This window comes from Glycine soja, chromosome 5 (genome assembly GCF_004193775.1).
Source record: "Glycine soja cultivar W05 chromosome 5, ASM419377v2, whole genome shotgun sequence".
In the NCBI taxonomy this organism is placed as follows: Eukaryota; Viridiplantae; Streptophyta; class Magnoliopsida; order Fabales; family Fabaceae; genus Glycine; species Glycine soja.
This window is the reverse complement of record NC_041006.1, coordinates 37213654-37229989: the sequence shown is the minus strand read 5'-3', so window position 1 is coordinate 37229989 and position 16336 is coordinate 37213654. Positions and strand designations below refer to the sequence as shown.

At 33.3% G+C, this 16336-nt stretch overlaps 2 protein-coding genes across 2 annotated transcripts; one reads left to right on the top strand and one right to left on the bottom strand.

Moving 5' to 3' along the window:
- Positions 1–9256: 9256 nt before the first annotated feature.
- On the top strand, positions 9257–13079 carry LOC114412962 (ER lumen protein-retaining receptor A). Its single transcript, XM_028377085.1, has 6 exons — positions 9257–9539; positions 9750–10015; positions 11755–11870; positions 12292–12365; positions 12453–12516; positions 12596–13079. The coding sequence occupies exons 1-6, from the start codon at positions 9449–9451 to the stop codon at positions 12630–12632; spliced, it is 648 nt and encodes a 215-aa protein (XP_028232886.1). The 5' UTR covers positions 9257–9448; the 3' UTR covers positions 12633–13079.
- A 1867-nt stretch (positions 13080–14946) lies between these two features.
- LOC114412959 (probable glutathione S-transferase) lies at positions 14947–16271 on the bottom strand. The gene is made up of 2 exons (XM_028377081.1): positions 15921–16271; positions 14947–15496 (listed from the first exon to the last, which is right to left on the bottom strand). Exons 1-2 carry the CDS (start codon positions 16233–16235, stop codon positions 15137–15139), a joined length of 675 nt encoding a protein of 224 aa, XP_028232882.1. The 5' UTR covers positions 16236–16271; the 3' UTR covers positions 14947–15136.
- Positions 16272–16336: the final 65 nt, after the last annotated feature.

Genomic DNA, 16336 nt, shown 5'->3' with positions numbered 1-16336 from the left:
TATTCCATTTTCTTCCTTTATCTAGTCATTCTCTTCTTCTAATGAAAGACTAAACCCTATTGTTGGAGGGAGAATCAACTTTTGTAATATAATTTTTTCTTATTCTTATTATCTATATTACTTTTCTCTGTCTAATTATTTTTTGATGGTCTGACCATTCATATAGTGTTTTAAGAGATAATGCATTAAAAAATTTGTTAATTTATTAATACATGAACAACTTGTTTAATAAAAATTTAATACGTCAACATTTACAATTTATTAAATTTGTTGAAATAAATTTAATAAAATAAGCTAACAATACTTAATCACACAACGCAACTACATATCCGGCAGAAAACTGCACTCTGCACTGAATCCTATCCTAAATTCATAATAAAACAATTTTTTTATAAGAATTGTAATATATGAGGATTTTATAATGTTAAACACTTTATTAATACTTTTTATTTTTTATTATATTATAAATCTTATAATATCTATTTTTTTTTCTCATCAGGTAATGACATTCTAAGGGTTTTTTTTTTTTTTTTCCTTATAAGAGAAACTCGGTGAGAAAGTCTAAATAAAACAAATCCAGAAAGTTTCAACTTAAACCCCCCAACGTTCACGGGCTAGTCCACAGAATATTCTTGCTGGGTTTTCATTTTGTGGGACAACACTGATGCAATCCTACCCCGCAAGGGCATTGGCTAGAAGACTCCAAGTAGATTGGGCTAGAGATCCAAGGAAAGGCCCTAGGGTTCTCATGAGCCTTAGGGTAGATTTCGAGCCCATGGGCTAAGTATGAGCCCGCTTATCTTTGTAAATATTAGAATAGGTTTTTCCTTCGTCTAGGCCTTGTATTTTGGCCATTCTAGTAGTATAGGGTTTTAGCCTTGTATTTCGGGGCATTTTGAGTTGTCTTTGTAATAAGGACTTTTTTTTGTTATTTTCATGTTTTTTCTCATGGGGGTGAGCTTAGCTATTATAGGGGGTGTGTAGCTAAGCTCTAGCTTCTCATCTCAAGGAGGTGAGCTTAGCTATTAGAGAGGTATGTGTAGCTAAGCTTTAGCTTCTTTAGGAATCTTCTTAAGGAAGCTTCTCAAGGAGGTGAGCTTAGTTATGAGAGGGGTGTGTGTAGCTAAGCTCTAGCTTCTCAAGGAAGTTTTCTCAAAGAAGCTTCTCAAGGAAGTTTTCTCAAGAAAGCTTCTCAAGGAAGCTACCTAGTCTATAAATAGAAGCATGTGTAACACTTGTTGTAACTTTGATGAATGAGAGTCTTGTGAGACACAACTCAAAGTTCAACTTCTCTCCCTTTTTCTTCCTTCAATTTCGTGCTCCCCCCTCTCTCTTTCTCTCCCTCTTTCTTTTCCTCCATTGAAGCATTCTTCCAAGCTTCTTATCCAAGGCTCATCTTGGTGGTGAAGCTCTTTTTTTCCATGGCTTATTCCTTAATGGATGGCGCCTCCTCTCACCTCTTCTCCTTTGTCTTCCGCTGCATCTCCATGGTGAAAAATCACCATTGAAGGACCTCATTGAAGCTCAAAGATCCAGCCTCCATAGAAGCTCCACAAGCAAGCTTCCATCAAGTGGTAATCAGAGCACAAGAGCTTCAAGTAGGTGCTCCTTAAACCTCCATTAATTTTTTTTCTTTACCTTCTCTTCCATTGTTGTTTCTTCATTTTTTCTCCATGTATCTCCTCACATGTCTTGTTCTAAATGTTGTTAACATGATTCTTTAGAGTTTCCACCGATTAAACTTGCTATAGAAGTTAGATTTGATTTTCTATGGTTCAAATTTCTTGTTCTTAGTTCTTGAACCATGAATTGTGTTGAGTTTAGGTTCCTTTGAGTTTTGTCTTGTTATTTTTTGTGGCTGAAACCTAAACCATAAAATTCTTACAAAAATATTAAAGTGGAAGAAAACCTCAAAAATCTAGAGTGACTTGTTCACCTATTGTAGTTTTGTCATAGAAGTCATGTCTAGTCATGAAACTTGTCACATAAGATTTCTTATGTTGTGCTGAATTTTATTTTCTTGTTTCTTTGTCTAACTCATTTGTTCATGAGTGTATGAAATTCTTTTAGCCTATTATTTGATTTGAGTCAAATCTTTCATGTTAATTAGTCCTTAACATGTTCATGCAAAATTCTTAGAGAGTCTTTGATTGTGAACCTTTTCTTGAACTTTTAGGTTTCTTTATGATTGTGTCTATTGTGAATTTGAGTTTTGGTGATTGAATTGCTGGCTGAAATGTTGATCCTAAGTGAATATTGAACTCCGAAAACTGTGGTAAACAATCCTAGTGAGTTCAACATACATAGGAAGGTTGAAAGTAAGCCCAAGGCAATCAATATACCATGCTTAAAGAAACAAATCGCTGGTGCTGGCAGCTTGGACATACAAACTTGTAAAAATTACTGAGAATTGGTTACTTCGAATTTTGAGCTGAAATTTTTACTGAATTTTCTAGACATCTGGAAAAAAGTTATAAAAAAAGAAACAAGTGATTTGGATAAAAGGAAAAAATACGAAAAATCGCACAATTTGGCAGGAAAATCAGTATCCAGAAAAAAAAAGGTGAAAGGGAAGGGTGCTTGTTGTTTTGGCTCAAAATTTATTCTATAATTGGAAATTTCAATTCAAAATTAGTGTGAAGACAAGTGCCAAAGCTAGAGTTTTGTTGAGTCTTTTTTTTTTTCAGTTTTTTTACTCTACTCTAGAGCCATTCTAAGTTTCTCTTTGACTCCTAGCTTGCTTCTATGTCCTTTTCATTGCTTTAATTGTTGAATAATCCTTGAAAAATTGTCTTGTTAAAAAATCCATTGGTTTAGCTTTCATTTCATTTTTTTTTGTCTTTGGTTATTGCTTGTCTCTTTGTTTCCTTGTTTGTGGGTTGCCATATAGGGAATTGGAAGGAGGATTGGTGCCATCCCTTGAAGAATTTGAGTCCAGAAGCAAGGGGCCAACCACCTTAAGAGCTATTGGACGAAGAAGCACTCCAAATTGAGTGAATCACCAAAGAGAGAACAACCACCAAAATTGAGGACCGTTTTGTAATTTTGTAATTTTCAATTTACTTACCTTTATTGCTTTCAAGTTTTTGTAACAAAAAGGCCTTTCATTGGAAGTGTGTTGGGAGCCTCCAATAGGTTACCAAACTTCCATTTGTGTGTAATAATTTTAGGCAATTTTTACTTAGGATAGTAAGTGTTTTGTTGGGAACCTTGAATGTGGTCATCCAAACACTCTTAGGATTCACCTAGTTTACATTTCTTGCTTACTTTCATAGCTTATTTCTTTTACCTTCCATTGTCAAACCGCCTAGATAGCTTGCATTTTACCAATTAGTTTTTTTACCTTATCTTTCACACCTCTTTTAGTGTTTATTTGGCTAGTTTCAACCATAGTTTCTCTTACCTTTTGTTTTCAAACCTCCAACAAGAAAGAACCACAACTTAGGAACCAACATGAGTCATCATTCATCTAGTGTTAATGGCGAGGGTACTAGTCATAAAGACCCTTTATCTAGAATCTTAAATGAGTTGAGTTCCCTCAAGTTATGGAAAGAAAAACAAGAGAGAAAAGAAAAAGGAAAAAAAAGAGTGGAAGAAATAAGTCAAGATGAAAGAAAGAAAATAAGAGAGGAAGAAAGAAGAAAAATAATGAAAGAAATGAAAAGAGAAAAACATGCTTCCTATAGTAGTCATAACTCTTGCAAGAGCCTAAGTGAAGAACTTCGTGACTATTACGAAGGAAGGCATAGGTCACATCTTAGACCTCACTCCCATAGAAGAGAAAAGGAAAGAAAGCCTCAAGAGGCTAACATTAACCTCTCATACTTCCATGGGAAGGACAATGTAGAGGCTAACTTAGATTGGGAAATAAGGGTAGAGCAACAACTTAAAAAGAAGTCTACTTCAAAATCTTATGGCTCTCACTCTTATCCAAAGAAAGACCAAGGTCAAGGCATCTTAGGGGTGACACCTTCTAAGCCCAAAGATGATAAGGGGAAGGCAATAGAAATGCAAGCCCCTAAGGCTAGTATGCAAGAGAAAACTAGCTCTATAAAGTGCTTTAAATGTCTTGGAAGAGGACACATTACTTCTCAATGCCCCACCACAAAAACCATGATTATGAGGGGCCAAGACATTTATAGTAGCCAAGATGAGGCTACTACTTCACCTTCCTCTAGTGAAAGTGAAGAAGCAAAAGGGGAAGAATCTAGTGAAGAAATCTACCCCCAAGAAGATGGACAACCATTAGTGGTTAAAGAGAAGTGTAAGGAGGTAAGTGTCTCCTCCAAGAGGTTAGCTAAGAAGGAAACTCATTTTACAATAAAGACAAACATTAAAGAAACTTTCCCTCTTAGACAACCTCCACATTTTCTCTTTTGTAAAAAGACACTTGCTAGCATTGCAACACCTCTTGGGCTTGAGTTTATTCCTCAAGTAAAGAAGTTGTTGGATGAGGGTTTGGTTCGCAAGAGCTTAAATCCTTGTGCTTTTTTGGTGCCCAAAATAGGTATTATTAGGCACCAAGTCCCTAAAATAGGTGGTATGATGAATGTTTTGAGTGGTGCAACCCTCTTTTGTAAAATCACTCGTACACCTAACATCTTCATGGTGTGTGTACATAGGGACCCATTAGGTAGGTTTGTTCTTATTTTTAGTTTCAATACAAACTTAGGTACTCATATGGGACACCTTAGGTTTGTTATACTTTTTGGTAGGAATAATCAATATGAAAATACAGAAAAAGGTATGTTTTATTGCGTTACTTTTCTTAATTTTTCAAATAGTGATCAACGTGTTCCCATGAACCCTAAGAGAATAAAGGTCATTCCTGAGTGGCTCACTCCACCAAGTATAAGAAAAATTTGGGGCTTCCATGACTTAACAAACTTTTACAAAAGGTTTGTCCCATATTTTTCTATACTTGTAGCACCACTCATTGAGTTGATGAGAAACCATGTTCCTTCATGGGAAGATGCCCAGGAAATGGGTTTTCAGACCCTACCTTACTTCAACATACCAAACACCACTAATACATGTGTTTTTGTTCTTTTTACAGGTGTTGAGGGAAGGAGCCTAGAGTATGAAGAACCTCGGGATTTGAGGTCAAATCCTTTCCAAGGTGGAGGGAATGATGCAATCCTACCCCGCAAGGGCATTGGCTAGAAGACTCCAAGTAGATTGGGCTAGAGATCCAAGGAAAGGCCCTAGGGTTCTCATGAGCCTTAGGGTAGATTTCGAGCCCATGGGCTAAGTATGAGCCCGCTTATCTTTGTAAATATTAGAATAGGTTTTTCCTTCGTCTAGGCCTTGTATTTTGGCCATTCTAGTAGTATAGGGTTTTAGCCTTGTATTTCGGGGCATTTTGAGTTGTCTTTGTAATAAGGACTTTTTTTTGTTATTTTCATGTTTTTTCTCATGGGGGTGAGCTTAGCTATTATAGGGGGTGTGTAGCTAAGCTCTAGCTTCTCATCTCAAGGAGGTGAGCTTAGCTATTAGAGAGGTATGTGTAGCTAAGCTTTAGCTTCTTTAGGAATCTTCTTAAGGAAGCTTCTCAAGGAGGTGAGCTTAGTTATGAGAGGGGTGTGTGTAGCTAAGCTCTAGCTTCTCAAGGAAGTTTTCTCAAAGAAGCTTCTCAAGGAAGTTTTCTCAAGAAAGCTTCTCAAGGAAGCTACCTAGTCTATAAATAGAAGCATGTGTAACACTTGTTGTAACTTTGATGAATGAGAGTCTTGTGAGACACAACTCAAAGTTCAACTTCTCTCCCTTTTTCTTCCTTCAATTTCGTGCTCCCCCCTCTCTCTTTCTCTCCCTCTTTCTTTTCCTCCATTGAAGCATTCTTCCAAGCTTCTTATCCAAGGCTCATCTTGGTGGTGAAGCTCTTTTTTTCCATGGCTTATTCCTTAATGGATGGCGCCTCCTCTCACCTCTTCTCCTTTGTCTTCCGCTGCATCTCCATGGTGAAAAATCACCATTGAAGGACCTCATTGAAGCTCAAAGATCCAGCCTCCATAGAAGCTCCACAAGCAAGCTTCCATCAAACACTTCTTGACTCTCAGCTACCAACAAAATCTTACAACCTTTGTGATCATTTCCAAACGGAATTCCTATCAGGGATGATAAGGATCTTCTCCTTCATCTTTATCCTCTCACACAAACGCGTAGCCCTTCTCATGGAGTTGCAAGTCTGGCTTTTTCATCACACTTGCCATCACAACCTCATCAAACAGCTTGTCCCTCTGAATTCTCCTGGTGATTTTCTTCACCACGTTGCGCTTTCTCTCATTACTTGATCCATACACCCCTAGAATGTTGATATGTGGTTGCTCCAGAGCCATCATTATTTGATCCAAAATTGAGCTCATGGGTTCAGAGACCTCACAGCCATTCAAAGAGCCTGCTTGTAGTGTTTAGATACCGCACTGATTCCACCAAGTTGCAACTCCTGAGGCTCTTCACATTCGTCCTTTGCCCCATCTTGCCTTTTGTGGCACTCGTCCATTCTGCAATTGCTGCGAAACATGAGACATAGTTGTCGGGTAATTGGGTATTCCTCAAACTTTCTGGTAATGGAAACAATAGCTCCCATTTTTTTCTTTTATGATATTCCTTAGTCTTCTTCTGAAACTGAAAACAAACACGGTATCAGAAACTAATCCATTAGGAAAACGGAACAGTAAATTGAAGTTTTAAGATTTTAAGTCAACACTTATAATTTCTCTGTTATCTCTTTTCTTATTACATCATATCATCTAATTATATCTACACATTTTTTCTTGTCTTCTCTTTTTCTTCCTAAGTTTCAACTAGCATGACAGTATCAATGTATCATTTGACTAAATTTTTTTTTTCTCTTTTTCTTCCTAAGTTTCAACTAGCATGACATTATCAATGCATAACTTGACTATGATTACCTTTTGTGCACAGATCGATGGACTCTTATGTTTTTTCTGGCAGCTACTTCATCAGTTCCAGTTTTTTTTTATAGAAGTGCTTGTTTCTCCCCTTCTTGATTTGGTGTGGATATGAAGGTTGAAGTACCGAGAGTGGAAGAAACGAAGAAAAGGCACAAAAGCAATAAAGAAAAGAGGGAAATTGCCATGAAATATCTGAATGACTCTGTAGTTGACTCATGAAAAAAAGACATTTAATAATTATTTTTTAGATAAAGTGTAATTTATCTATTAAAATTTTGATTATTATGTAGTAATATGTAATGATAGATAAGATGAAATGGAACGCAATAAATTAAAAATTTATACTATTTATATAATATTTTATGACAAAATAACACACTGTTCTGCCCCCATTTTATTCGACACTATGTAATTTTAATATATATAATAAGTAATTTTATAAATAAATAAATATTATAATTATTTTGTTGGTAATTAAAGAGAGATTGCTTTGTTGCTAAATTGCAAATGAATATTAGAAGCTATTATTGCAAAAAAATGTTTTGATGCATGGAAGGTGTAATGGGGGAGGGTGCTTAATTATATAGATGCCAAATTGCCAAGTGAAAGGTAATTAGGTACAAGGTTTAGTAGTAAAATAACTTATGGTTTGTATTTTGTGGGGGATATCTTTTCTCCATCTGTTGGGAAGATGAAGGTGGTGTATCAACTATATATCAAGGCAGATAAAGTTGATTGAGAAGTAGATTTGGCTGTATCAGTATGGTTTGGCCTTTTGATTGGAAGTGCAGGGAAATTTTGATGAGAAGTGAGATCTCAATTGGTTGTGTGCTGATAAAAGATGCACACTAGTGCAGAAAAAGGAATTAAGTACCCCCTAAATCATTGTTAAACAAGTCTCTAAGACTAAGAGGGCTAAATTTGTAAGGAACTAAGGAAGTTATATTGAAAAAAAATAAGTTGGGTTTAGAAGGGCTAGAAGAATTAAAATATGAAACCAATAGCAGAAAGAAACACGCATAAAGCAGAAGCTGATATACCCCAATGGTTGAAAGGAAAATAGAGTTCACCTGTTTAGTTAAGTTTATTTAAAAATACTTCTAAAAAAAATAACATAAGTTTTTTTTATAAATACTTCTCAAAATTTCCCTGCATTTCCAATCAACTTCATGTGCTATGCATGTTACAACCGAGCAGGAAGACAGAAACACCAAATGTTAGGTGGCTTCATTGCTTAGGAAGATTAGATGCAAATATAAATTGGAGACGCGTGCATGCGCCACCCATCGTATGTACATTTTTAACATATTATGATGGCCATCATACTTTCGGTCTCCTACAAAAGAAAAAAAATATCAAGAAGGAAGTGTGTGCTCAAAATAAGGTGCAAAAACCATTATAGAAAGAATTCCCTCGTTTGAACTTGGGAATTTAAAAGAAAAGAGCATGTGATCCTTGCCATTAACAAATATATTTAATAAATAATATTACTTGATATTTTTTTTTCTTTTGAATTTAGCAAATCTATCCAACCAAGATATGTATTCTTGTTTCCCATTCTATTTCCATATCTTGATGGACGGTGACGAATTTTTCATCAATTCTTCTATACAATTTTTTTTTCATGTTTTAATTCAGTTTATATTACTAATACTCTTGTGTCTTGTATTTTTTTTATCATTTAACATAATGCATATTTTTAAAAAAATAATAATTGTAAAAAGTATTAATAAAGATAAAATATAGTTATTATAAATAATTAAAATATTTAAATAAAATACTTGCAAACGACTATGTAATTAGAAAAAATAATTGATGTGTTTTTTCAAAATATAAATATTTTAAGATAAATTAAAATATTTAAAAAGACATTAAAGTAAATATATTTTATTTTTATTATATAACTAGAATGGATGATCCGTGCATGCCACCGATAAATATTATTTATGAATATTTTAAAAATATTTCAAATATATTCATATTTTCTTAAATTTATTTTAAAAATTATTTATAATTAAAGTATATAATTTTTAATAATCAATTTGTAGGTATACATGATATAACATCTTTGATTATATCTGTTGGATTATGGTTTTTTTTAAACCTCTGGTTCATGATTGAAAAATAATTTTAACTAGATATAATCGAAAGATAAATAAAGTTTAATAAAAAGTTATTTTCATAAAAAAAATCAAATTTGAATAACATAACCTTAATTTCGACGTATTCAACCATTAAAGAAATTGGTAAACTATGATTTTGAAAATACAATGAATTGAGTTAATATTTCTTTTCATTTTATTGCGAGATTAAATCATTAAAGTTTCATTAATTTTAACAAGAAAAAAAGAAGGAAGCGGTGAGACGAAGACGAGTGGCACCTCAGGCGTCAGCTTCTTCCTTTTCATACTGTTCTACTTTTACCAAATAAGAGAAACAAAAAACAAATCCACACACTCCATTTTCGTTTCCTTTCCATTTCTCCGTTCCCCTTGGAACGTTTTCTCTCTGTGTGTCTCGCTAGGGCAAAAACCATGAACATCTTCAGGCTCGCCGGTGATATGACCCATCTTCTCAGCATTCTCGTCCTCCTCCTCAAAATCTACGCCACCAAATCATGCTCAGGTCTCTTCACTCTTCATTCTCTCTCTCTCTCTCTCTCTCTCTCTTTCTCTTTTCTCGCGGTTCCCCCAAAATTGGGGCTATTTTTTCAATTCTATTTCCCAAATTTTCATTCTCGAGTGTCACTCCGTCACTCACATTCCTCCGCCAAACAAAATTCCCTATGTTTGATTTCCATCATTTCATCGATTGATTCTAACTGTTTATTTTCAGGGATTTCTCGCAAGACTCAAGAGCTCTACGCGATTGTGTTCGTGGCACGCTATTTGGATCTGTTCACGGACTTCATCTCCGTTTACAACACCTTCATGAAGGTGGTGTTCATTGCCAGCTCCTTAGCCATTGTTTGGTGCATGCGTTTTCACCCCATGGTCAGGAGAAGTTACGATAGGGAACTCGACACTTTTCGCCATTATTTCCTTGTTGGGGCAAGCTTTGCTTTGGCACTCATCTTGCATGAAAAGTTCACTGTTCAAGAGGTCCCTTGCTTTTTTAACTCACTCCCCTTTTTGCACTTCTTATTCTCTGCTTTCTAGTTAGCTTGGTTTTAGTTTCTAATGATTCATATCTTGAATCATATCTTCCTTTTTAAGAGTTTTGCATTGTGAATGTGTTATGTAAGTAATGTTGTACCGGCATAGATTGACTTTTTGGTTATGCATTAGCATGTTGTCTTCTTCTGTATTTTAGTTGTGGGGTTTTATTGTTTTTCATTTGTATTGAGTTTCTGATTTCTGATTGTTAATCATTGTGCATTTCTTCAAATTTTTACTTCTTTAAAAGAAAGCTTCATTAGATTGTATTCAACTCAAGGTTTCAATATTTCATTGAAGAGTGTTTAATTTTGTCAAATTATTGAATCTGATGGTATTGCCAAACTTCTCTGAACAGTAGTGTATCCATTTAAATTTTCTGGCGTGAAAAATCATGTTTATGTTTTCAAATGCTGCTCTTACACAAAACAGGAGGAAAAATAAAACTTTTAAGATCAAAGTTCTCAAGTGTTTCTTCATGTGGAATCTCCGTGAGATTGATTGGTGGGTTACAGTTTAGTTTATATGAGTTTCATTGAACAGGTACTTTTGAGTAAGATTTTTATGGTCCATATGATGTGGCATAGCTCTTAAGCTAATGAACCAATGCAAGCTCTGTGAACATATTCTTCTAATTGTGTTATTGATAATAACATGTTTTTCTTAGCGGGTATATCAATTGATTCTTTGAAGGGATCTGTGTCATGTGACTCATGTTGGCTTTTATTTCAGAGTGATGCTAAGTGCTAACAGCTAAGGAATGTAGTTCTTCCCTATATAGTTTATCTTCTGTTTTACCATTTGACTCATGTCATATAGAACCTCTATAAATGATAAAGCACCTCATAACTCTATTTTTTAAGTCTCAAATTTTAGGAGCCTGTTGTATTTTAATCCTAGAAACTGGATCATTTATGCTTTCTAACATAAATTTCAGTAGTTGAATTTACCAATAGTTCAGTACTTTGTCAATTGTCAATTTGTCATACATTATTGGAATGAATACTTCCAATTTTTTTTCCAAGATAAGAAGCTGAAGTAAATTATATTATGGCCTGATGATTTTGTAAGTTTATTAACAACTAGTTGTTATGTTATCTAGAAACCCATCTAGTGCTAAATCTATTGTTTGGCTGCCTCTCTTCCTGATTGGCCAAATAATGTAATTGGTTTCTGAATGCTCTTCAGATTTTAGGTGGAAATATAAAAAAAGTTATGTTAGGGACCCATTTGGTATCATGCTTGAAAGGATGACCAAGTTTGGTACTATATTGAAGCCAACTCTTGGAGAAAAAGATACATTGTTGATACTTGATAGTTTGAAAAATGCAATGCATGCATGTCTTATGGCTCTGATACATGGTTAACTGGGAAAGGCTAAAAGTCATAAAATGGTAAGATAGGCTGCTGCTTATTGTGTTATAAAACTTCTGGGAATATGTATTTCCTTATGGAATCTGCAAAATGTGTAACTGGCCTTTCCCATTATTTTTCAGGTTAATATTGCAAAAGATAAAGCAAATACATGACATGGTTTCATATGTTCTTCCTGTCCAAACATACATCGCTTATCCTTATTGATTGCCAATCTGAAAATTGTTGTTTGCATTACATGTTACCTTTATGATAATTCTGTTACACATTGTAACATCATGAATAGTTGATGGTAAGTCAATCTGTTACAGATTTTCTGGGCATTTTCAATATACTTGGAGGCAGTTGCAATATTACCCCAGTTGGTTTTGTTGCAAAGGAGTGGAAATGTGGACAATTTGACTGGGCAATACATATTCTTTCTTGGGTATGCACGCTTTTGTTGAGTTCTCTTTTAAAGATCTGCCTTTATGTTTTGGTTGCTTACTTGCTTACAATGGTATCTTCTAGTGACAATGGTATACTAATATTTGCCATCTTGAAATAGCTAAGAAATTAAACTCCTTGAAAGTGATGTATTATAGATTAGCTCCATATGTATATATTTGCCTGAACTTTTTTGTGGTACCTGATTTGCAAATCTTGATGTTTATTGGGTTGAATTGGACTCTTCTGCTTATGTATTTCCTACTTTGTCTCCTGTCTTGATGTTTGCACAATTACTTGAGGATTTAGTAAGTTGTACAGACATTTCAATTTGAACTTGTCTCAGAATGTATAAGAGTAAGCTCTTATAGAATGTACTGATTATTATGATAGAAGATGTGCTGATTATTTTTAAAATGCAGTGCATATCGTGCATTTTACATCCTGAACTGGATATACCGCTATCTGACTGAGCCACATTTTACTAGATGGATAGGTAATAAAGGCTGAAAATAAAAATTACTTTGAAAGTATATGTCAACCTTAGCAATATTCTGACTTCTATATTGTTTTACTATTACAGCTTGTGTCTCAGGTGTTGTTCAGACAGCTTTGTATGCAGATTTCTTCTACTATTACTTCATCAGGTAACGATATTGTCCGTTTTCCATCTTGTTTTTACTATACTCATAATAAATAGGTAATATAAGGAGCTTTGTTTTGCAGCTGGAAGAACAATTCGAAACTGAAGTTGCCTGCCTGAATTATCTCAAGTTGTTTTGGAATTTAGACCTGTGTGACCAGTCACCGCTAAATTTTACAGAGCGTCGTGGTTTGGATGATGTTAGTTTTGAGAGTAACGAGACAAGGCTAACTCCTCTCCCTGTTCATGAGTGGGGTAAGTAAGTTTTGTTTTTAAGGTTCAAGGGTAAACAGGTTTTAACTTCTGATGAATATAACCGTCTCGTGGGTTAAAATGCAAATGTTATGTGATGATGTTTTGTATATTCACGTCTCCATTGCATATTATTGTATAGTTTGTAGTGTAAGGTAGCTGATTTTGGTTATGATACGAATGATCCCTAGCTTAGGTATGATTACACTGTAAAATTATACCATTTCTTCTTTTGGCAGAGGTGACTAAATGCAAATTCTGTCGGAATACCGTAACTTGATTGCTATTTCTATTTATAATCGCAAATTATGTTAATTGGACATAATGTCTTTTGACCTTCGATGAGAAATTCTTAGGTAGGCCGTAATTGGTTGCAGTAAATTGTGATCTTAATCGAAAATCATTATATTTTCACTTTTTATTCAAATATTTGGGGGGAGTTTATAATAGATTTGTGATAAGAGTTTTAAAAATTTATTTGTTAGAAATTTAATGAAATTTTGATAAAATTTGAAGGGAAAAAATTGCAAAAGATAAGATTGGAGTTTGAAGAATGAATTTTTTATATATATATTTTTAATTTTTTTATGTTTTATTATAATAAAAGAATAAAATTATATATTTTGGTTAGTAACTTTTAAGAGAAAGAGGTTTAAAATAATTTAATGATTTAATTTGTGAAAAACTTAAATAAAATGACAATTTGGACGAAAGAAAATTGATTGTTTAGCTGCCAGATGTTACATAAAAGTATGCTCTCTTTGATCTTATTTATAACACATGGATTGTTAAGTTAAAATTAGTTAATTTAGGTATTGACATTAAATCTTTCTTTAATTGTAATATTTTTTAAATTTGTCCTTAATATTAATGAGAATTTATTTATCTTCTTCAATAAGGAAAAGTGACATTTCAAAGTAGCGTTTAATTATAGATTGAAATAATTAATGGTATTTTAGTCAAAAAGAATAATTAATACATAAGAGAGGCGAAATAAAATCTTATAATAAAGGACTAAAAACTTGTTGACTATGACTATAAGGTTATGTATAACTTATCAGTCAATAAATTTAAATTTGTAGACTTTTATATGGGTAATTATAATAACAATCATACTTATGATTTTATGGAAATCGAATTTATGTTGATTTTCACAAATTCAGCATGGGTGCTAATTGAGCTTCCCCACAAGCTCATGTGTATTCTTATTAAATTCATCATAATAATTTATATATATAAAACGAAGCTTTTGGATTGAACCACTTAACTATGAGCTTGTAAGAATTATATACGCAGCCGCTTAACCATACTAACGACATGGATATGACAAAAAAAAAATACTAACCCCATGGATGAGTTGGAATCAATTCTACAAGGTTGCATGAGGATTATAATTTACAATAGAATGCATTGAGGAATGTTAGTGGTGTTTTCTTTTGATACTTTTTCAAAGATTCCTTTTATGATTGATCAGAATTTATCATAAATTATCAATTTTGGTATATTTTATTTTTTATTTAATATAAATTAGGAGAGATAATTATTATATAAGAAGTAAAATTGATAAAAATGATGATTTTCAATAGTTTTAATCAATCATAAAGAATCTTAGAAAAAGAATATTAGATAGAATTCCATTAACATTTTTCATAATGCATTTTATCATTCTCGATCATTATTAGTCTCATATTTACACAAAAGTATGAATTCTTAAAAAAAAAACGTGAGATTATAAGAAGTTATATGAATGATACATTTGAGACTTATAATGATAAATGAGACTTATAACCATTCATAGGTGATAAAGTTTTAAAGTCACCGGATCACATGCGTGACTTTTAAAAAACTCACAAAAATTGATGGTTTTGATTATGATTATTCATAATAAAATATAATGTTATATGTTTATTTTTTTCATTATCCTAAAAAAACATTCACGCTTTACTCTGTTAGATAGAAATGACAAGAGTAAATTTCGATCATACAATTTTTTTTTATATATACAATAAGTAAAGTAATTTTTAATCCTTTTCTTGAATTAACAATTAAAATCAAGAACGCAAATCAATTGGTTTTAGTTATTCCCTTTCCCATACTTTACATCACCAGTGAATGGTGCCTAATTATTTCATCAACTCATTTATAATTTATTAAATTTATTGAAATAACTTGAACGAAAAGATAATAAAAAAGACATAATTTATTATTGAAAACTTAACCAAACAAACTTCTCTACCTAATAAGAAAAAGTCTAAATAAAATCCACAATCTCAGAAAATAATAGCACAGAGACTTAGCTAGTATGATTCCCTGATATTCTTATTATATCACATGTACCATAAGAAACATATAGATCCAAATTAAAACTTGAATCAGCCCTGAAAAGTTGAAGAAAGCGCAGTTCTGCGACTGTGGAAGTAAACAAGCATCTTGTCTCTTGGGGGCAAGTTGTCCTTGATCACAGGATGGCTAAGAAAATTGGTGATCCATGCAGTGATGGCTGGAAATTTCAATGGGTCAATTATCTGTATCGATCCAACTTCCTCCCAAATAGGAAGCCAGTAAGAGATCCATCCAAGTGCAATGTCAAGGTATCCTATATTCTCCCCTCCAAAATATTTCTTCCCCTTAATCTCTTCTTCTATCTTCTCTATTGCTTCTCTGGCTACTTTCACAGCGTTTTGCTGCTCATCCCCGCTGCTATACATACCAATCCATGCTGCATCTAAAAGCTGTTATACACACACAACCTCAATTGGAATCTATAGCTTTGTTTTTAGGAGGTGTTTGATAGTAGAGAAACTTTTTATACCCAAAGAAACATAATTTCTTAATAATTATAATAATTCTTAAAAAATTGTAAAATACGTTTGATTAATATGAATTATGAGAATTAAAAATATATGTAAAATAAAACTTTTGTTCCACTCGATAAAGTTAAATTCCTATCTCTTTCTTAAAGATGTTTTTTTTAAAAAAATGAACTAAGATTAATTTCTAAAAATCATAATTTCGTATGAATCTTTTTTTTTTTATTAATTACATATTAAACATGAAAATAGCTTCTCACTTTAATATTTATGAAAAACTAAAAAAATATCCATCTCCCAAATCCAGGTGCGGAAAACAAAAACTAAAAGGGGATTTAGAAATTACCTTTTGCTCAGCGAAATTAGCCCAAAATCGAGCAAGTGCTCTTTGATAAGGGTCTTGAGGCAACAGTGGATACTGCTTCCATGTTTCATCAACGTATTCAACGATGACGAATGACTCAGCGATGGGTTTGTGGGCATGAACAAGAACCGGAACCTTCTTGTGAACCGGGTTCAACTGGAGAAGGAGACTAGTCTTGTTGAAGATATCTTGTTCTATGTACTCATACTCCACACCCTTCAGTTTCAATGCCCATTCAACCCTTTTGCCAAATGGACTCGCAAAAAAGCTCAACAGCTTCACTTCTTCGCTTCCCATCTTCCTTCCGTGTTTCACCACTTCCTTCTTTTAATAGTGTGTCTGGTGGGTTCTTCTCGTAATTTATGCAAATTATGGGTTCTTCACCGAATGGACTTCGT